At 44.9% G+C, this 23,012-nt stretch overlaps 1 protein-coding gene across 1 annotated transcript in view; it reads left to right on the top strand.

Moving 5' to 3' along the window:
- The window catches only part of LOC108799633 (tRNA-dihydrouridine(20) synthase [NAD(P)+]-like), a 259,781-nt gene that overhangs the window by 105,319 nt on the left and 131,450 nt on the right, over positions 1 to 23,012 (top strand). Inside the window, exon 5 of the mRNA XM_018571523.1 lies at positions 14,379 to 14,426. Within this exon, the coding sequence (XP_018427025.1) occupies positions 14,379 to 14,426 (48 nt within the window). The remainder of the gene's footprint in view (positions 1 to 14,378; positions 14,427 to 23,012) is intronic.

Here is a 23,012-nt window from a genome sequence, read left to right as displayed (position 1 = left end):
TTTTTTTATTCTGTTATTGCGGACAACCCATGTCGGGTAAAACCACAACTTACCAAGATATTCAATACAAATAATACGAGGTTTTCTCAAAACTACCTCGACAGTTGCACCAGAAATAACATCTTTCCAACTTTCACAACATTCCCGTGCTGGTTGCCCCCATATCCATATACTGTAATCTACTCGTATATATTATAACAATGCTCTATCCTATTTAGAAACCTCAGTTTGGGCTTCATAGCACCTCCAGTGGCCCCAACGTTCCCGACAATTTGTTTTTCAGATACCAGTCCGAGTATTGAAAGGGTTATGTCGGTCAGTTCCTGGTGGTCAAAGGTCACTGCAAGAAACTGTTTCCATCTCCGGAAGAATTTTTTAGATAGTGAATCGATATTATTTTCAGCATCCAACTTTTCCCTGAGGAACAACATTTTTAATTCCGTCACCACACTTGAGATAGACGGGACCGCTGTAGTATTCCAAGATCGCATGATGCAGCGTCTGGCTGCCAGCAGGCATATGTGCAGCCAGTCCCCTCCCCTGCGGGCCGGCCCATTTGGGACTGCTTCAGAATCCGCAGGAATGCTGAATAGAAACAACATAGGGTCCAAGGTTGGAGTCCATTGGAGGACCGATGCGATGTATACAATCACCCTTGTCCAGTATTGCACCACATGGGGGCAGGACCACAGGCAGTGTGTTAATGTTGGGCGTGGCATACCACATTTCGGGCACAGTGATACCAACTGCTGTGGTGTTGGTCCGGGCGGCCGGAAGTACGCCACATAGGCCCGGTGCATAATTTTAAACTGGGTCTCCCTCCAATTTTCATTAACCACCAGTCTGCGAATCCTATTATATCCTTCCACAATACTCTCCACCAAATCCGGTGTTGGAAAGTCTTTTAACCATTCCTTGATGTTGGATGAGGATAGTTGTGGGATGTAAGTACGCTGCAGGCCTGGGTATAGATCCGAGATAGAATAAGTCCCTCCTGTTATGAGGGTCTCCAGAAAAGAGGAGGTGAATAGTTTTTTGGGGTCACTGGAAAACATTTGCCACGTCTTATGTGCTTGCAGATAATGCAGCAAATGAGAGGCAGGCAATGCATACTTTTGACCCAGGTCTGGAAAGGATAAAGGTCGGTGAGTTTCCACTTGGAACAAGTGTTTCCAATGAGTTAACCCGTTCCTGCACCATAATTTGTAAGCTGCGTAGTCGTTACCCTGGGGGAACATAGGGTTCCCCCTCAATGGACAAAATGTTGACATGTAAGGCGATAGACCCAGTCGGCGTCTTATCGCCCTCCATGCGAGTACCGTATCTCTAATGACTAAGTGATGGCGCAGTGATACCGGCAACTTTGATAGTTTACAATGAACTATGCCCTTTAGGTCCCATGGCTGCACCAGGGCCGCTTCCAGATCGGTATTAGAATATCTCGATGCGTCCGTTAGCCAGTCCACCGCATGGCGTAGTATGCATGCCAAATTATACAGTCTGATATTCGGAAAATTTGATCCCCCCTCGCTTCTCGGGAGCCAGAGCTTTTTCAACGCTACCCTTGGGCGTTTAGAGCGCCATATAAACTGTACCATAGCCTTGTTAAGCTTTTGTACATCCTTGTGTTTTAATAGCAAGGGAATCGTCTGCAAGGGGTAGAGCAGTCTCGCAAAGCTCGTCATTTTTACTAGATGGATCCTCCCGAAAAGCGATAGGGGCAAACCCTGCCAGTTCTCCAATTCCCGCACTAGTCTATCTATAAGAGGAGGGAAATTCAGGGTATATAAAGAGGAAGGTAGTTTACCTACTTTGATGCCCAGGTAGGTGATGTCCCGACGTGCCACTGTGAAGGAGGAGGTGTTGTCCCACGACGAAGAAGCTGTAGCCGCCAGGGGTAATACCTCACTTTTGGAATAATTTATGCGGAGCCCTGAGAAAGTTCGAAAGGTGTCAAAGAGGGTCTGGACAGTCATTAGATCCTGGTGCGGTCGGGATGTAAACAACAGGATGTCATCGGCAAAGAGGGAGACACGTAGCTCCTCCTTCCCGATCTGTATACCCTGCAGAGTGTCTGTTTGTAAGATGTATCTTGCCAGCGGTTCCAGTGCTAGGTTGAATAACAAGGGGGACAGCGGGCAGCCCTGTCTGGTTCTCTTGTGCAAACTAATAGGTCTGGAGAGAGCTCCCTGAGTCCATATCCTCGCGGTGGGGGAGGAGTACATTTTCTGTATCAGCGAAAGGAACTTACCCCCGAACCCCAGCTTGGACAAGACTAAAAATAGCCAGTCCAGGTTCACGTTATCGAACGCCTTTTCCGCGCCTTTTCTAATCGCCACAGCCAGAGGTTCCATTATCATAGCACATATAGATGGGGATAGTGGACATCTCTGCCATGTCCCATTTGAAATATCAAAGGGGTTTGAAAGCATACCTGATATGTAATCTCAGGCTGAGGGATAATGATATAGTGCCATTGTTGCTGCTAAAAAAAATCCTCTCCCAATCCAAATCTCTGAAGGGTCAGCCTCATGTAATCCCAATGGATCCTGTCGAATGCCTTCTCTGCATCCAAAGCTAGAAGAAGAGAAGGCGTTTGACCGATCTCAGAATATCTAATATGATTAAGTATTCTTCTAGTTGCATATGGAGCTTGCCTCCCCAATCATGAACCCAACTGGTCCAAGTGAATGATAGACGGGAGAAGGTGCAGCAACCTATTGGCAAGAATTTTGACATAAATTCTAATGTCAGTATTGATCAACGGGATTGGCTGAAAGTTCTTGGGTGATGCCAATTCCTTCCCTGGATTCGGTATTGCAACTATGATAGCTCTAAGCATGTCAGGAGGGAAAGAGTCAGAGACTGCAGAGTAGATGGTGAACTAGAAGATCTCAAATGGATTTGTAGTACTCCGCTGAGAATCCATCCTCTCCAGGAGATTTATTAGTGGGTAAGGAGCTATTTACTTTTCAAAGTTCAAGTACAGTAAAAGGGACATTTAGAGCTAACTATTCTGTGAGAGTTAGTTTAGGGAGATTAATTGTGAGAGACTCACCCCTCCACGGTCCGGCGATGCTGTGCGGGGCCGCGCACGTCCGGGCCATCACCAGGCTCCTCCCCTTCGTGAACGGCGGACTCATTTCTTTGCGGTCCAGAAGCTGCAATATGTAACCTGAGACAGGGGAAGAGACCCGTCAAAGAGTATGTTGCGGAATTTAAAAGATGGGCCCGGGAGACTGAATGGAACAACGTCAGTCTCCGAAATCAATTCAGGCTCGGCCTCTCCGACCCTCTAAAAGACGAGTTAGCACGTGATGACCTGCCTTCCACCCTAGATGCATTGATTGTACGCTCCATCGACCGTAGACTAAGAGAGCGAAAGTTGGAAAAGACATCTGGGTTACCTTACATACCCCAAAGAACAACTCTTGCCAACATTCCCGTACACCAAGAAGAACAGATGGAGATAGGAACCATCAGAGGGCCCTTGTCGCAACCCGAGAAGATGAGAAAGGCGTGCTATGAACCCCTATGTATGTACTGCGCTGCTGCAGACCATGTCCTCGATGACTGTCCTCTTGTACGTAAGAAGTCCACAGGTAAGACACCCAACTAGTCACTTACATTCTCTCAGGTCAAAAACCTACAACTATTTACATATTCCTATCATCCTACAGTGATAAAAGCAAATAAAATACCTAAACTTATCAAACCCAACCCTGTCTCCGTTAGCTTTATTGACGGTACCACTCCGGTATCAGGGCCTATATCACAACGGACCCAGGCCCTACTTGTGACCTCTCCTAGCAACCATACTGAGTATATATCTTTTGACGTTATTCCGTCCCCCATTTTTCCTATTGTATTAGGGCTCCCCTGGTTGCGGTTACACCAACCCACCTTACTATGGGAACAAAACGGGATACGTTTAGAGTCCAAGTACTGTAGGGAGACATGGTACCAGGTTAACCCTATCCTGCAACTCCGCTGTCAACCCATACCACGCCATTATGCTGACTTCTCCGATGTGTTGTGCAAAAAGATGGCAGATACCTTACCCCCACATCGGGCATATGACTGTCCCATAGACTTACTCCCTGGTAGCCAGTTACCCACAGGCCGAATTTACCCACTCTATTAACCGGAACTAGAACACCTAAAAGAGTATTTAGAAAGCAATCTAAAAAAGGGGTTTATCCGTCCTTCCACATCATCTGTTGGGGCAGGAATGTTCTTTGTACGCAACAAGGATAAAAGCCTGCGACCAATAATTGACTACCGACTCTTGAACAACATTACAGTAAAAAACAGGTATCCACTACCTCTTTTTTAAATATTTAATCTTTATTTTTACAAAAATTTTAACATTTTAACATTCCATGTATTGCATGTTTACATCAATAATTACATTACAAACAAAATACAATAAACTCAAACCTACACAACACAAAAAAGGAAAGGGTAGAGGGAGAAAAACACCCAAAAATAAAAAGGGAAAAGGAGGGGGGAAGGGGAGGGGGGGAAAAGTACACGTCATACATTTTCCGTGTAAGGGGGATTCCGACAACCTTATAATGTTCCTTCATTATAATCTAGTTCCAGCACACCTCAAAACCGCCCTATGTATTATCCCAGCCCCCAATGTTTCTATCCTATACCACTCCTCCATCCTATGTCCTCTAGGTATCTCGTGGATTGTTTAAACTCCTTCCATTGTTGCCAAGTACTTTCAAATTGTGTATACGTATCCCTCCGTATTGATGTCATTTCTTCCATCAAACGGTAATATTCTATTCTTCCAAACCACTCTCTCATAGCCGGAATAGAACTTTTGTTCCAATATAGTGGAATCAACATTTTAGCTGCATTAAGTAAGGGACGCACTAATGATCTTTTATAAGCTGCACTTGGTAAATCCATAAGGTTGAAAAGACAAACCATCGGTTCCAGAGGTAATGCAATTGTTGTAATATCTTCAATCAATTCCACTACCTTAGACCAAAAGGGCTGGAGTTTGGGACAGGACCACCAAATATGAGTATAGGTTCCCGTCATACCACAATTCCTCCAGCATAGTTCCGACCTATATGGATACATTTTATGCATTCTTTCAGGTGTATAGTACCATCGGGCTAGGAAACGGTACATTGTATCAGTCACCAAAGCGCTGATAGACGAGAGAGTATTAAGATGTATAATTTTTTGTTTTTGTGGTTCCGTCCAAGTAATTTCGAGTTCCTGCTCCCACTGCGTCATATATCGCGGAGCAAGATTTGGTTGCTGGTTCAATAGGATCTTATATATTTGGGAAATACCATGTCGCGGTGGTTCAATCAAATCAAATAGTTTTTCTATTGGTGTAAGTTCAGGTAGTGTGCGTAAGGGTTTTGGTAGTGATAATATAAAGTGTGATAATTGTCTATGCCTCCATGTGTCAAAGGGATAAGTCCCCCATTGTGCTCGGAGTTCTGCTATTGAGTAAATTCTGTGTCCGTCACATACGTGCATAAGTTTTAAAATTGCTTGATTCGTCCATGTAAGAAAACTCGTGTTATGCATTCCTGGTGAAAAATATAAGTGATCTGTCACTGGCATTATAGGAGCAGTTATATTGTCCTATAAGCCGGGAATATATTAAACTCCAAATTTTTAACGTATGATTAGTGAGTGGCGAAACGTGTAATTTCCTATAATCTGGGGGGATCCAGCAAATATTTGATACTATTTGTCCAGCAAGCGTGTTCTCTAGTTCTACCTACCTTTTAGTTTCCCTATGATAATGCAAATCCAACATTCTATTAATTGCTACTGCCTGATAGTAATTCCCAAAGTCTGGTAAAGCCAAACCTCCCTGGTTTCTGGTTCTAATGAGGACTCTATGCGAGATCCTCGCAGAATTACGCTTCCATATATACCGACCGACTTCCTTTCTCAATGCTCGTAAATAGAATGTAGGCAATGAAATCGGGACTGTTTGTTGTCTTGTTTATTTTTTATTTTATCCACAAAATTGGAGTTTTGTCGGGCTTTTAATAATTTAGCCAGATGTTTCCCAGGTTTATCCCCCAGTTCATAAGAATGTTGGTTGAGATAATTTAGGGATCTCTGGTATTTAAAAGACAATTCCTCTTTAAGATCTGCCCTTGCTCTTATTAATTCTGTTAATGGCTGGGCTGTCCGGGATTTTTTATGGCTCCTTTCTAACGTGGCCACCCTGTTATCCTGCCCTTTTTTTCCCTCTTTATACGCGCCCCATGGGAAATGAGAGCTCCTCTAATTGGGACCTTATGTGCCTCCCAGACCATACCCGGTGATGTACCCTTCTCTGAATTTTCATTAAAGTAATTAGTGAGATCTCTCGTTATATCTTCCACCACTTTCTTATCCCGCAGTAAAAACTAATTTAGTCTCCACATGCCTGTCGGGGGCATGCTCCTTTTATATGGGCCCCTTCACAATTCCAGGTCCTATTTATCTGCCCATATTCTCTAATCACCACCGTCCCTATCCTTGCTAGTGAGTATTCTAAATCTTTAAACACACTTGGGGTCCAGATCTCAATTTCTGTGTTCATCGGGCCCTGTTTAAAGATAGAGACTTTTCATTCACTCGACCTTTCTGTTGTGTATTGTTCCCCACTAGCATCCAATCACTGTTCAGCAGTGGATCCCCGTCCACTATTGCTTCTTGCCAGTCCGGTAATCGGGGAGCAGCGATGGATAGGCTTTCGCAAAAATGTTGAAGTTCTTCCGGGTTTTGGAGCACCATTGTCCTCCCATTTTTACGTGCAATTAGGCAGGACGGGAACCCCCATCTATAGGGGATACTCGCTGTTTGAAGGATATCCAAAAGTGGACGCATTGCCCTATGGCGTGCTAGAGTCTCTCGGGCCAGGTCTGGGAAAATCTGTATCCGAGTTCCCTCGAATTCCATCGGTGGTTGCAACCGTAGTTTCCGCATTATGTTCTCTTTATCTATATGATGGTGGAAACGACATATTACATCCCTTGGAACCTCGGGCGCCATATTGCGTGGTCGGGGTACCCGGTGTATAAGGTCAAACTTAATTAGGGTAGGTGGTGATTGTCCCATTACTTTATTAAACATATTCCTTAATGTCTCTATGAGCTCTGCGTCAGTTATGGTCTCAGGCAGGCCTCAGATCCTCATATTGTTCCTACGGCCCCTGTTTTCCTGATCTTCTAGGCGATAAGAGGTATCCCTTTGAGCCTTAGTTATGGAATACACCTGCGCCTGAAGGGTTCTAATTGCCTCTGAGTGTGAGTCCAGCCTTATCTCCCCTTCTTCCACTCTGTTTAACAGTTGTTTCATCTCACTTTTTAATGTCTCAATATCAGATTTCAGTGATTGTTCCAAGTGAGCAAACATATCAGAAAGTTCGTTTTTGGTGGGTAGAGTTTTCACCATTTCTTCTATAGGTAGTAAAATAGAGTGTTCTAACTCACCCCCCTGTTCCTGTCCAGGAACTGAAGAATCCAATGACTTCTGATGTGGGGATTGTCTGGGAGAGAGACTTGCACGAGCCGCGGATCCCTGCAGTCTACTCGTAGTCTCAGCCGTCATGTAACGCTGCAGAGGGCTCATCACTGGGACCTTCGGTGCACCCTGTTTCCCTGTCTTTTTTCGGTTCATCTTGACATATGGGTGCCGCCGAACAATCACCGAAAAATCGCCGCTAATTTTTCGGTCAGAAGTCGTCTGGCTGTGGATCAATCTCGGTGTATGCTGGCCGTAGTCAAACGAGTGGCGTGCGGGCGGGTGGCGTGCTGCTGCTCACATCAGACGGTCTCAGCAGCCATTAGACTCCGGACACGCCCCCCCTCGTCATCCGATCACCTGACCATTCCCCCAGCCTCCACTACCTCTTATCCCGGAACTCATTGAAAGACTGCAAACCTCAAGAATATTCACTAAACTTGATCTCAAGGGTGCATACAACTTGATCAGAATAAAAGGAGACGAGTGGAAAACCACTTTCCGTACTAGGTACGGATTATTTGAATACACCGTAATGCACCTGCTACATTCCAATGTTTCATAAATTAAATTTTTCACGATCTTCTAGACATCTGCGTGGTAATATACCTAGATGATATACTCATCTACTCAGACAACATCACTGACCATAGGAGACACGTTCGATGGGTACTCACCAGACTAGAGACACACCAACTATACGCAAAGGGGGAAAAATGTGTTTTCGAGACCTCTACCATCCCCTTTCTGGGATATGTCATCACGCCAGATGGTATACAAATGGACCAGGGGAGTAATGGGGTGCAAAGGAGGCAATCTTTGTAGGATAACCTTATAATTGATCTCAAGTATGTCGGTGTTGCGTGAGCATAAATTGGTTTTCCATAAACACATCTTCGCTAATGACAGGGCCAAGATCTTGTTCCCACTTCTGAACATGTGAAGGAGGGGAGGAAGAGACCGAGAAAATAAGTAAGGAGTATAGAAGAGAGATTAGTGCAGGACTGTGCGGGTCGTCACAACATTTTAGTTCGAAGGGAGAAAATCTCACCCCAGACATGCCCCATGCAGCTGTTTTAGAAATGAAATCCGCAATGTGTAAGTATCTGAAAAATTATATCCTAGACAAGTGATACTTTGTCTTTTAAGTAGGAAAAGGTTTTAACACCCTTGTCAGACTGGAGTTTCCAAAACCTGGTCAGGCCTTTGTCAGACCAGGTTGTAAAGGCTGTAGGTGATTCCGTAGCTGGTAAGAAACCCGGGTTAAAGAGGAAAGAAAGCATAGGCAGATGAGTTGAGGTGAGTCCTGCTAAATATTTAGAGGAGTCCCATTGGCGTAAAGAATAAGAGATCACTGAGTCAGAATAGGGGGACAGTGTTTCGGTAAAAGCCAGAGGATATTATCAATAGGTATAGGATGGATGTGTAGTGCCTCAATTTCAACCCAGTGAGGGGTTTCATTGGTGGCATGATATTTGGTGAGTTGGCCGATCTGAGCAGCAAGATAATACTTATAAAAATCCTGAAATCCAAAACCACCTAGAGATTTTGGAAGAATCAGAATATGTAGTGGGATCCAAGATCTCTTATCTGCCCATATGAAACTGGAGACCTGGGATTGGAAAGCCTTGAGGGTACCAACAGGGATATGTACGGGCAAGACAGAAGAGGTAAAGGAGTTTTGGAAGTAGTCATTTTAACAGCTGCCATTCGTCCCAGCCAAAACAGATGGTATTTTGTCCAAGTCAAAAGTAGGGTTTTAAGAACAGTGAACATGGGTGGAAAGTTGTCACTTGGCGCATGGGAATAAATCCTGCTTGGTCTTTATTTATAAGAGAGCCCATCAGGCCATTTAAACAAAAGGTCAAGGCTTTAAACATTATTTAGAGGTCCACATGTATAAGTGATATAGGTCTAAAGTTAGAGCATACGGTTTGGTCAGTATTGGGTTTAGGTATCATGCAAATAGATGCCATTAGAGATTCTTGCCTGTAAAGGCTTGTGTTAACAATGGGGTTAAGAGATTGGAAAATTCCTTATAATACTGGGCCGTGAACCCGTCAGGGCCAGGTTTTTTTATGGGGTCTGAGAGATTTTATAGCATTTTTAATTTCGTCCTCAGTAAATGGGGCTCTCTAAGAATTCAATTTGATCTCCAGAGAAAGAAGGGAGAGAGATTTTTAAGTGTATCTTTAATTAGAGAAGCATGTGGTTGGTTAGGGGCAGAATAGGGAGGTGTTTTTGGAAAATGTCCAAAATTGCAGTAGGAGTGCAAGTAAAGGAGCTGTTATTGTTACGTAATTTTAAGGGTTTGAAGGATGAATCTACGTTACGGAGCTTAGTTGCTAAAAGGGAGTCAGCTTTGTTTCCCTTGAGATAGTATTTGTGGGCAGTGCGATGAAGTTGATGTTGTGCATAGGTGGTTAATAGGAGATTAAGATCTTGGCTTGCCTGTTCCACTTTCTGTTTGTTAGGGGGAGAAGGGTTCATTGAGAAAGAATGGGAGGCTGTGAGAAATTCAAGTTCCAGCTTTTTAAGGAGTTTGAGCCTCTCCTTTTAATTTAGAAGCCAATTGAATACGTTTTCCGGTAAGAACCAGTTTGTGTGCTTCCCAGAGTAAGATATGAGGGGTGTCGGATGATTGGTTAGTTTGGGTGTATTCTTGTATGGCAGAGATAATGTGAGAACGGGATATAGGGTCATTGAGAAGGGAGTCATTGAGCATCTAAGATGGTGTAATATTATTGGGAATAATGAAATGAAATGAAAGAGGAGAGATATGGCAGAGTGATTGGACCATGGAATCGGTATAATATGGGAGTGAAAGATTGAGGGAGTTAGAGAAGTGGGAACAAAGATGTGGTTTATTCTAGAGAAGACATCATGAGGGTGGGAGTAGTGGGTATATTCCAATTTTGAAGGGTTAGTTTCCTGCCAACAATCAGTGAGGGAATAGTGGGAAAGGAGGTCCCTACAGGCTGTTGAGGAATGTAATGTAACAACAGAGTCTCTGGATCTATCTCTATGAGGAAAAAGGGTGAGATTAGAATCTCCACATAGTATAATTGTGCCAAAGTCCTATGAGTACGCCTCTGCCTTTAGAGAGCCCATTTGCCATATAGATATGAGGGAACTGTGAGCTAAAATATTTAGGTGCAGATGAAGAAAAGTTGGTCTCTTGGAGAGACACACTGTCAGCCTGTGCAGATCTAAGAAAATCTAAATGCGTGCATACATTTGTTTGGGGAGTTGAGGCCTTGTACATTAAGGCTAATTATTTTCAGTTGCATAATAAAGAGGGGGAAAACATGCTAAGGAAAAAGAGATCTCAGGGGGTGTGATCCACTTTGGAAGGTAGAAGGAAGTCTGCTCCACCCATGACCAAGAGAGCAAGAAAGGGAGGGCAACAGAAGAGAAAGGGAAGAAAGAGAGGGGAGAGAGACACAGTGGGTTGGAACAATTAAGCAATATGAAAATGGTAATGTAAATTAACAAGGGGAGAGGAAAGTTCCCTCATAAACTAGGGGGAGGGTTGGATAGAAGGGACAAATATTGTACCAAACCATCCAAACAATTGGGGTCTCATTGACTCACTCCCCCAAGCAAACCTTAATAACTAACAAAACAATGTTTCTTAAAGAAGTATATAAGGGGACATGAACAACACAATAGAGGTCTAAATGTCATATTAATATCGGGAGGGCTTAGTTATGTATTCACTACTAGAATCAGCAAGGTAAAATATTTATTTATAATAGGGAGATGCTTAAAATAATGTGAACCCAGTAAGCGAAAAACCAGTGAAGTAACTATTTTTTTTTTCTTTAAGTGGAAAAATTGAAATGTAATCTTGGGCAAAAAGTGATGGAAAATAATATGTATGTGTCCACCCTGCTTGGCACTGGCCTTACTTAAAAAAAATGTGTATAAAAATACACATTTAAAGATTTGTACACTTATGTGTAAATACCTGTGTACCTAAATACAACAAAATACAAATGTGCACAATCATAAGGAACAGAAAACAATATGGAAAATCGTAACATCGGAATCAAAACATGAGGTGGCTACTTGCGGGTCAAAGAAGATATCCAGACATGGAGGAACGAAACGGTATAGCGGTTCCATTCGGGCAAGAAGGAGATGTTGAGGTTGTCATGGTAATATTGGTTGTAGAGCATTTAAGAAAGACTAATGAGGATGATCATGAAGAAAACTATTAGAAACATTTTCTAGGAGATATTGTAATTGCTCATCCTGGGTTGCCGACCCTTGGGGCAATCTTGGGTGCAGGGCTACAGGGATCACCAGGCCTGGTGGATTCCTAATCACTGCGGGAGCGTTTTGAAGTAGCTGATGTCGAAACTGAATGGGGGGATGAGGTGTCTCCATCAGAGAGGCCAAGTGATGACAACGAGGCGTTGAAAGTTAGTTTGTGAGTGAGCACAAACAACTGACCAATAGTCGGGATAGTAGAATATGGGCTACATCCAGATCCCTGGGGATCAGCCTACATCATCAAGCACATGGATGTCAGTGCTTGGGAGGATTGCGTCAGGAGTAACATTCCAGTACTGACATCTGGAATAGCAAATTATTTCCCATTCTTGGTGATGAGCACTTTGGTGGGGTTTCCCATCTATATGGAAGCCTGTGGTCACGTAAAAGCTTTTGTTATACACAGTAATTTTTTTCCAAGCAGCAATGGTTGCTTGTGGTAAATCACCATAGAAGGGGCTGCATATGATTCCGGTAAAGGAGAGACACAGCGGGAGAGGAACATCAAATGCTCTTTCACATGATAATGTATGGAAGCTATCACATCCTGGGGTATAGTAGTAGGAAGTTGGGAAGGTGATGAACTCTGTCGACTATAGTCTCATAGTCTGATAGAGAAGGCAGCAAATCTTTAATCAATTTCTGTACAAAGTCACACAACTCTGCCGGTGGTATATTTTCATGAATTCCCCTGAATTTAATGTTGTTCTTCCGGAAACTGTCTTCTAAGTCTGCTAACTTTAAAGACATGGTTTGAATCTCAGCAGTTGTGTCTTAATAAGCATCGACCAGTTCATGATGTGCCCTGCGTACTCCCCCATTTTGACTTCAACATGATTAATCCATTCTCCTAATTCTTTAACCTCACCCTTCATTTAGTGTAGTATGGGAACCATATCATTATGTAGAGAACTACGTAAGGACAGTGATTGGCGGAGGGATACGGTAGTCCCAATATTCAAAAAGGGGGCTAGGTGCCAACCTGGGAACTATAGGCCGGTCAGTCCAACATCGGTAGTTTGTAAAATGCTAGAGGGCATAATAAAGGATTATCTGGTAGAATTTGTTCAGGAAAACGGGATAGTTAATGACAATCAGCATGGGTTCAGGAAAGATCGTTCCTGCCTAACTAACTTGCTAACTTTTTATGAGGGGGTAAGTAGAGATATGGACGGAGGTAAGCCGGTAGATGTGGTATATCTGGATTTCTCAAAGGCTTTACAAAAACTAGAGGCCACCACCTAAAATTGGTGGAAAAAAAATTCCAGCACAAGGGGCGAAGGGGGTTCTTCACAGTAAGATCAGTTAGGGTCTGGAACTCACTGCCACAGACAGTGATTTCAGCAAAGAATGTGGAATTGTTCAAGAAACTTTTGGACGATTTCTTAAGGGACCGTAATATACAGGGGTACAGGTACTCCTAGAATGAGATCCTAATAGGTTGGACTTGATGGACTAATGTCTTTATTCAACCTCAAATACTATGTAACTATGTGACACCAGCATGTCTTTCAGAATTGCATCCACAATAGGCTTATCAGTAGTAGGGAAATTATCAATAGGATCAACTACCTCTCTTGTATCATTAAGAGGGTGATTTACCTGAGGCGTGGAAGAAGCCGGTGTAGCTCTCTTATGCTTCGGTTTAGACGGGCTGCTGGTAGTTGAAGAGGAGTTGCTGTGTGGTGTAGTTTTCCTAAAGTAGTCAGCAGGCTGTCCATCAGGCGATGCAGCTTGTTAAGGCGGTGAGGAAGAGCCACCTGGAGAGCTGCATAATGATCTGGCACTATCTTCTCTGGAGGGGGACCCAACTGTCCTGTAGTAATCAGTAAGTTTATGGGGTCCAGTATTTGTTTTCCTCTTCCCCATAGTAGCAGACGGTTAACGGGCCAGTGAAGCCGTTGGGAAGGTGAGATAAGTGCTCTGCCGCTGGTTGTAATGCCTCTGATTCACTGCGTTGTTAGAGCCTCTCTAAAGTGCGGCCATCTTCCCCGATGTCAGGCCATGCCCCCTTTTTTTTGTCTAATTTAATCGCTGGTAGCCCTGATGTTAGATCTTTTTTTTCTCTTATACTGTATGTATAGTTTGCATGGGGGAGTTCTTCGTAGTCATCATGTTTAAAAACAATTGGTTCCAACTCTCTCAGCTCAGCTTCCCTTAACTTCTTGTCTAGTACAAGATCACAAGGGACAGAGCAGTCTCCAGCAGCTGTCCATATACTAGCTTGGGGAACGGAGAATGGAGGAGTGAGTAGCAGGAAGGTGTTTGTAGAGACACATACAGCTTACTAAAACACGTGCTTCATAGACCCTGTAAGGGAAAGGAGCCACCCTATAACAGGAAAACAGGGCCAGTGCTCAGGGGACCAGCTGATTCTACAGGAAACTAAAACTTTTAAATATTAAGCACAGCATCCATTGTTGGTAATTTATGTAGCATTTGAAATGGCTTAAAATCCTTTTGACTTTAATATCACTTTAAGCACTTTTTGTAACTGCACTATAGAACTTATTTTGCATTTTTTCTTGTAATTGCATTTCTGCTTAAGCTGTTTATTTATAAATTTTTTTGTGACTATTAACTACTATGTATTGTTTTAGGGTGGCATGGGTGCAGCACTTCTGTCAAGTCCTGAAAAAATAGAGGAAGTAAGTAATATACATATAGAATAACTTTTGTCTGATCAAAAAACATTTCTACTGTGTTTTGATTACTTAACCCTTTTTCTGTTTCCTAAAGTTGCAAGTATGCGGATTAGCTGATCCCCCTAAATCAAAAATCCAATCTATTTTGTTGTCTGTGCCAACCCTGTTATAAATTGGAACCCAAATAAAAAAGACACAATCCAGGCTAACTAGGTACACTCCAAGCAACTAATTGACCTGTATTACAGATCTTCAAAGTATTAATAAACTCTCAAACTTTTTTCAATAATGGATCAAACGAATATACTTTGTGCAGCAAAAAAATGTCTTTACATTTCTGCCCAAGCAATTACAGTCGTCATAGTACGAACAGCTAGCTCCAACTCTCTCAGATCGGCTTCCCCTTACTTTTTTTTGAGTACAAGATCACTAAGGACAGCATAGTCTCCAGCAGCTGTCCATCTACTAGCTTGGAGAAGGGAGGAAGCAGGACAAAGGGGAGTGGCTTGCCTTGCTGTGCCTGTGCATTTGTGGCACCACACACCGCTAACTAGCATGCACAAGAGTAACCTCATAGGACCCTGAAAGGGAAATGAGCCACCCCAAAACTGGATATCAGGGCCAGTGCTCGGTGGACCAGCTGGTTCTACATGAAGCTAAAACTTTTAAGCATCAAGGAGAAACACCCATTATAAGTGCATTTTAAATATCTCCAAGAGGAACTTTACCCTTGTCTTCAAAAATAACTACAATCTATGTTGAAATTAGTCTCTTGGAATGTTAAGGGTCTCCGCTCCCCGAGTAAACAGAACATGGTCCTGCAACATATTAGACGTTTGGAAGCAGATATAACGTTACTTCAGGAAACCCACCTACAGGCTGAGGATTTTTCTCACCTGAGCAAACTCTGGGTTGGGGAGGTGTATGGGTCTCTCTCCGTGGGACACAGGGCAGTGGTGACTATACTCCTGCACAGGAGATTATCTGGCCAAGTGGTGAAAAAGTGAATCACAAATGTTTATATGCATAATTCACCCTCTAAACAACATTTTGGCACGCTGGCTTTCTCAATCACCAACTGCGTTTCATTTGGTGTGGGGTCACTTCAACTCCACAACAATGCACGCCTTTGAGGGCAGGAGGCGGGCTGCCGGTTCCTCTTTGATTGTGAGCCCGCTGCCAGGATCCCAGAAATCTGTGTTGTCTGACTTGATGTCTGCCATGGATTTCCATGACATGAGGAGGTTGCAACACCTCTTAGAAAGTGAATTCACACATTTATCGCGGGTCCACGACTGCTTGTCCAGACTAGATTATTTCTTCTGTTCCTCCCAGATGTTACCGATGGTGGAAGTGTCAGAAATTCATGACATAGCTATTTCTGACCACACACCTATATCATTGCCGCTTCAAATGGCCTTGGAAATCCCAAACTTAATCCTGTGGTGCTTCCCGGGATTCTTAGTTTCCAATGAGGATTTCTGCAATTTTCTCCAGGCCTCCTGGAAAGAATATGCTAAATATAATGGTCAACATATTGATACTCCAACACTTTTTTGGGAGGCGAATAAAGCTTATTTAAGGGGTAGGATTGCTTCATTTGTGTCTGCCTATAAGAAAAAATCTGAATATAGTCCGTCTCCTCCCAATAACCAAAACTAGGAATGGCTAAGAGAAGCTTTGACTTGTAGGCGAACAGATATGAACAAATGAAGATGGCCTTCAATGATTTAGCATATCATAACTATGGGAACAATGCTGGTAAGCTCCTTGGTGAAGGGTAGGCATTCCCCCACAGACATCTGTGCGTTAAAATATCCCACTGGTAAATTGCTCTTTGAGCCGGGACCCATAAATCAAGCTTTGGAGAAATTTTATAGATCCTTATACAGTGCAGACGACATGGACTTGACTAAGGCTGAAAGCTTCCTGGCTCAACTGTCCCTCCCAGGTGTGATAGATGAGCAACTTTGACTCCTTAACGAGGGCATATCTGTTGACAAAGTTGCTCGAGTTATTGCTGGCCTGGCGAGAGCCAAGTCACCAGCCCCAATGGCTTCACTGCAGAAAGATCCTGAAGACTCCTCCTGGACACCCTGTGTTCCCTCTACGATTCTATGTGGAATGGAGAGGCGTATTTCCTGACCGGTAGAGGGGAATATGTCAAACTTCTCCCGAAAGTGGGAAAGGACCCCATGCATCTGGGCCCCTATAAGCCAATTTCACTTATCAATGTTGATGCAAAAATCTTGTCAAAAATTATAGCAGATCGATTGTCCACCATTCTACCATCTATTATTCACACATCGCTCGTTGGTTTAATTAATATCAGACGTGCAATAATGGCCCTGGAGATGAATAAGGCGTCTTCGACACAAGCCACCCCCATAGTTATCTTAGATGCTGAAAAGGTGTTTGATAATGTTAACTTAGACTGGTTATTCAAAGTGATGTCCTTTTTTGGGCTCCAGGGTCGGGTGCTTTCCCTATGGAAACAGATGTATGCCTCTCCCACCGCTAGAATTTGGACACAGGGGGCCCTATCCCCTTCTATACCTTTGCAGAGGGGGACAAGGCAGGGCTGCCCACTGTCCCCCCTAATTTTAATTTGGCATCTGAACCTCTAATTAGGTATATACTGCAGACAGTTACACTACATGGTATCTTAGTGGGCGCGGGAGGAGTTGAGGATCTCACTGTTTGCTGATGACATTATTTACCTCCCGCCCTGCTGTTGATACACCAGAGCTTCAAGCCATCTTAGACAACTTTAGCACTTTCTCTGGTTTCTGCATGATGTATTCTAAAAGTGAAATTCTACCCCTTAATGGATCCTCGAATATAGTGTGGGCTCAATGCACTTCTCTAATGGTGGCACCTCAGAAGCACCTCTTCTTTGTATACCCTTAATTTTCCACACATCATTACTAAAATAGTCTGTGAACTCGAGACATGAAGGGGCCTTCCGTTATTGCTCTTTGGGAGAATACATCTCTTGAAAATGACCAGTTTTGATAGACTTCTGTATTCATTACAGGCCATTCCTCTGCTTTTAAAGTATTCTGGGGGGGCGTGGCCAGGGTGTGAGGCTGAACGGACGTCCATTGCAGCAGCTCCGATCATCCGTCCAGCCATCCTGCTTCCCAGCTGACCTAATCAGGTTTTTACACTTACCCTCTCCTGGCGGGTGTTCCGGTGACGACTGGCGCTCCGTCCATGCGAACCCGACGGCGATCGGCCCGGCCCCGAGCGAGCGGTGTGACTTCAGGCCCTGCTCCTGTCACGCGTGCCGGCGCCATCTGCATCGCCGCTGCGCTGCCCTAACGGCGCTGCCATTGGCCTGAAGGTCACACGGACTGAGAGGGTATACAGCTGAGGATGTACTTGCTCCTGTAGGGAGCTGCAGGGGCGGTACGGTAATGTATACCCTCAGCTAGACTTTGTTTGAGTTTTGTCTTAAAAAAGGCCTACGTGGGAGTATAGAGTAGTACTCTACCTAGTTTAACAGGTTTTGGGATATCAAGCTATTTCACTAGTTTCTGTTGTTATGTGGGATAGCAGGGTGGTTAATGGGATGTTTACTGTTGTACGCTATGGCTCCGATGGCGCCCCTCCCCAGAACTGGGGTAAGCTGTTAATGCGGTCCGCTCTCCGGGACTCTCTGGACTTATTGACTTTCCCGCACTCTGATGGCAGCTGATCTGCGTGTTATCTCATGGAACGTCAGAGGTTTGAACTCCAAATTCAAACGGGCACTGGTGCTTAAGTTCCTACAGTCTAACAATCCGCAAGTGGTTTTTTTGACAGGAAACTCACCTACTAGGAAATAAGATTTTGGCCATGCAGAGGAGGTGGATAGGTAGAGCCTTTCATGCCACCTACTCCTCCTATGCAAGAGGGGTTACCATTCTGTTGCATAAAAATTTTCCATGTGTAATTTCCCAAGTGCTGACGGATCCGGAAGGTAGATACGTGGTGGTTCTGATCGAATATCACTCGCAGACTATTGCGCTTGTCAATGTATATATCCCTCCACCGTTCATTCCCATCATTCAGGGAATGATACTATACACCATTTTGGAAAAAATGGCGCCCTTTTCCCCCTCCAGAGTATTGGTAGCGGGAGATTTTAATAATATACTGGATTACTCCTTAGACACCTCTAACCCCAATAGACCGGTGAATACTCTGTTGAAAGACTGGGCGGAGATGGCAGGTCTTACTGAGATTTGGCGCTGGAAACATCCTGATACCACAGCGTATTCTTATCTCTCACATGTTTCCGGCTCCTCTTCCAGACTGGACTTGGCATTCGCCAATGACACCATGTTAGCCCAAGTCCTGGACTCGAAGTACCTACCTGGAGGTATCTCCGATCATTTGCCACTTTCAATTAGCTTCTTAGTATCCAGTAGACAGCCCGCGCACTTGTGGCGGATGCCCCTTGCCTGGCTTTCCAACGACACGATCGAATCATCGCTAAGGCCCCACTTGGCTACCTTCTGGTCCGTCAATCAAGGTACTGCTCCTGAAGCTGTGACCTGGGATGCATTCAAGGCAGTTACCAGAGGTGAATACATATGTGCAGTTAAACATGCAAAGACAATGGCGAGTCATGACTTAGGTCGGCTCCAAGAGAAAGAGGTTGAATGTGCGGCTGCTCATGCCGAAGTACAGTCCCCGGACACCCTCCAGGCCTTGCTGGGGGTACGAAGGGAGCTGCTACTTCACCATGAGTCGGTGACCCGAGCTATTCTCACCAGACAATCCGAAGCTCTGTACGAGAAAGGGGATAAGAATGGGAAGCTCATGGCAATGTTGGTGGCAGAGCAGAGAAACCAGACAGTGGTTCCCTGTATTAGGGGGCTAGATGGCTCACTAAAATCTGATCTGGCTGATGTTCTCCGGGAATTTGTTGTCTACTACGAGGCTCTTTACCAGCGGATACCTCAGTATGATGTACGTCAATTAGACATACTTCTCGATTCGGTGGACATGCCACGGCTGTCAAACGCTGATAGGGAGCTGCTGGAGAGGGCCTTCACAGTGGGCTATTCTTTATCAATCGCCTAATGGCCCTAAACATCCTTGTGCCTTCTTCTCAAGGAAGTTCTCTCCAGCTGAGAGGAATTACTCCATTGGAGATCGTGAGCTTCAAGCTGTTAAACTAGCTCTGGAGGAGTGGCGGTACCTTTTGGAAGGATCTCCTCATCAGATCACCATCTTCACGGACCATAAGAACTTACAGTACAGTACTTCCAGTCTGCCCGCCGCTTGAATCCCAGACAAGCCCGCTGGTGCATGTTGTTTTTCTTCCGATTTGACTTCATCATTACCTTTACACCTGGGACATCTAACTCCAGGGCAGATGCCCTTTCCCGCTCGTTTGATTCACAGGACTCTGAGACGTCCAATGAACCAGAGTTTATCATTCCCCCCACTCGAGTCCTTGCTCTCACCTCTGTTCAGGACTTGGCTGTTCCCCCTGGGAGGACCTTTGTGCCGGCTGAATTGAGGCCTAAGCTGTTACGCTGGGCTCATGATTCTAAACTCTCCGGTCACCCAGGCATCCACAGGACCTTGGTCTTCCTCTCTCGCCACTACTGGTGGCCGGAACTCCGCAAAGATGTGGCAGACTTTGTGAAAGCTTGCCCAGTCTGTGCTCGTACTAAGTCCCCTAACCAGGCTCCAGCTGGGCATCTCTTACCATTACCTGTTCTTGAAGAACCTTGGTGCCATATTGCTATGGACTTTATCACTGATCTCCCACTGTCCGAAGGCTGTACCATAGTATGGGTAGTGGTAGACCGATTTTTCCAAGATGGCACTTCGTACCACTTTCCTCACTCCCATCAGCAGCAGAATTAGTTCCAATCTTTATTAGAGAGATTTTTAGACTCCACGGAGCGTTTGTAGCCACCAAGATGATTGGGTTGCCCTTCTGCCCTGGGCAGAATTCGCTCACAATAATCATCATAATGCCAGCACCCAAAAATCGCCATTCTTTATAGTTTATGGTAAACTTCCACGGATTCCTTTGCCTATGCCCAGTTCTCCTGATATTCCAGCCTTGGATACCTGGCAGAGGAATATGAATCAGGTCTGGTCCCAAGTCCACTACCAACTTCAGCAAGCTGCTGATAGGCACAAAAGATTTGCTGATCGACATCGACGAAAGGCTCCACCTCTACAGCCTGGGGACAAGGTGTGGCTGGTTACTAAAAATATCCGCCTAAAGGTTCCATCTATGAAGTTTGCCCCACGTTACATCGGGCCATATGTTATTTCTGCAAGAATTAACCCGGTTTGTTTTAAACTCCGTTTACCTCCTCAGCTGAAAATTCCTAATTCTTTCCATGTATCACTGCTCAAGCCTTTGGTCCTGAACAAGTTTTCCCGTTCTTCTTCCCTGGCAACTCCTCCAGTTAACCCATCTCAGGAATACGCGGTTCATCAAATTTTGGACTCTAAAGTCTCCCGTGGGAAACTTCACTATCTTATTGATTGGAAAGGTTTCGGTCCAGAAGAAAGATCCTGGATACCCGCTCCTGATGTTTCTGCTCCTCTCCTGGTGAAAAGGTTCCACCTTCGCTTTCCCTTGAAACCCGGGCCCCGGCGGCCGGGAAGACCCCGTAAAAGGGGGGGTACTGTCACACTTCCCTGTGTGAGGATCCGGCGCCGGGTTTTACCTCCTGTCTGAGCTGCTTGGCTTCCTGCCAATCCACTCTGAACCTCTCCATTAAAAGTCCAGCTCACTTGTTCCGTGCCGTTCGAGCAACGTGTCTTTTCACTCAGTCGGACTTCCTGTTAATTCTTGCCTCTGTAATCCCTGCGGTTGCCCACCACCTACCTTGTCTCCTGTGAGTCTGGATTCCCTCTTCCTCACAGCGAGATCCTGTACGTCCTGCATTGGATTGATCATCAGCTTCTTCAAGTGAGTCCTTGCACCTGTGCCTACTCGTGTGGCTGTGTATATGCTTCAACCCTGTCTGCTGATGCATCCAGCACCTCGGTGCTGCCACTAATCTTTATGTCTGTGTGGGCATGCTAGAGGGCCGCAACCTGGAAGGTGTCCAGCAGCCAATCATCCTCACCATTAGAGGCTCTGTCGAACACCTGGCCCTTCTTAGAACCTGCGCCTCTAGTGCGTCCCTGTTAACGCACAGACACCATTTTTCACACGCTACTTTTGTCATTTTGTGTGCCCAGGTCGCAGACCGTGACAGCCTGAGAATATCCATTAAAAAACTCTGGCTCCTAAAGAGCGAGGGGATGCTAATTTTCCTAATGTTCGCCTTTATAATGTAGCGTGACAGTATTCAGTAGTAGTGTAGTATGGAGACACGAGCTGGATTGGTTGTTTGACAACTCTAGATTTTCTAACATGACCCTAGAAAAAGCTCTAGTGTACCCATGGGGCCTTAAGGCGGTCTTACCCTATAAATTGTCTTTATTGCCAAAGGAGTGCTCTCCTTTGGAAATAAGGTTAGAAAGCAGTTGCACCTTTCTCCACATATTTCCAACCACTGCACAATATTGAGTAACCCCATGTTTCCTCAAGTACAGGATCATACGGCTTTCAATACATGGCATCAACATGGGCTGACATTTTGGAGACAATTGTTCACTGATGGCTCTTTTGACCCGCTGCCTTTTCAAACCTTATCGACCAAATCCTGTGTTCCGCTCTCACATTTTCTACATTCTCATCAAATATTGGAAACTTGGAAGAGTCCCTCTAGGGACCCACAGTCTTTTTTCACCCCTACATTTTTAGACACTCTGTTAACAACCGGCCGATACTTTGTATCGGAACTGTACCCAGGCTGCAACTGTGCTACATTCTCCCGCTATCGGCCTCAAATGTGAAGGACTGGTCTAAGGACTTCCCTGACCCTAACATTGTGAAACACCTTGTGAAGGGCTACAACAAAATCAGGGGCCTTGTTACAAATTAGATCTGGGGGGGGGAGTGTCAAGCACCGTCAGGCAGATCTCCACAGCTTTTATCCGCTGGAGACTCGATCGTGGGCCGCAGCCTACTCATCCAACATGGCGCCTCCGAGTAAGAAGCCATATGGTGCCCCTTCTCAACCTGAGGCCCATTCCGCACACAGATCTAGCCCACCGAGGACCCCGATCTCCACCCCTGAGAACGCAGACACCCCCCCCAGCTTCCACCCCTGAGGGGTCGTTCTTCATCCCGGAGACAGAGGTGGCGAGCTAGTCAACCTTCTGGAGCTCCCCACACATAGTACAGATGGAATGAATTCTGAGTGTGTCACGGGCTCTCCGGCGCACTTTCCCTTTTGTTTATGTTCTGGTTGCAAACTTGCAGTTCCCGCTCTTTTGGGCTGGATGTAGTTGTTGCCACTTTCCTTTTGGAGTCTTCACAAGAATCCATTAGGTTGGACTCTCTAGGCCCTACCCATGTCTTTATCTCAGACTGCCCAATCCAGCTGGGTATTCGGCAGCAGCTGCTGGGAGGATAGGCTGGAGGAGTTGGAGGTGCTACATTAACCTGTTTGGCTGTTGTTCTCAATATGTGTGTATACTTGTTCTGTTGTGTTGAAATGTTATTTCCTCCTG

This window comes from Nanorana parkeri, unplaced genomic scaffold (assembly GCF_000935625.1).
Source record: "Nanorana parkeri isolate BGI_ZX_2015 unplaced genomic scaffold, ASM93562v1 scaffold1774, whole genome shotgun sequence".
Lineage (NCBI taxonomy): Eukaryota > Metazoa > Chordata > Amphibia > Anura > Dicroglossidae > Nanorana > Nanorana parkeri.
The sequence above is the reverse complement of the archived record's forward strand: the minus strand, read 5'-3'. Positions and strand labels throughout refer to the sequence as shown.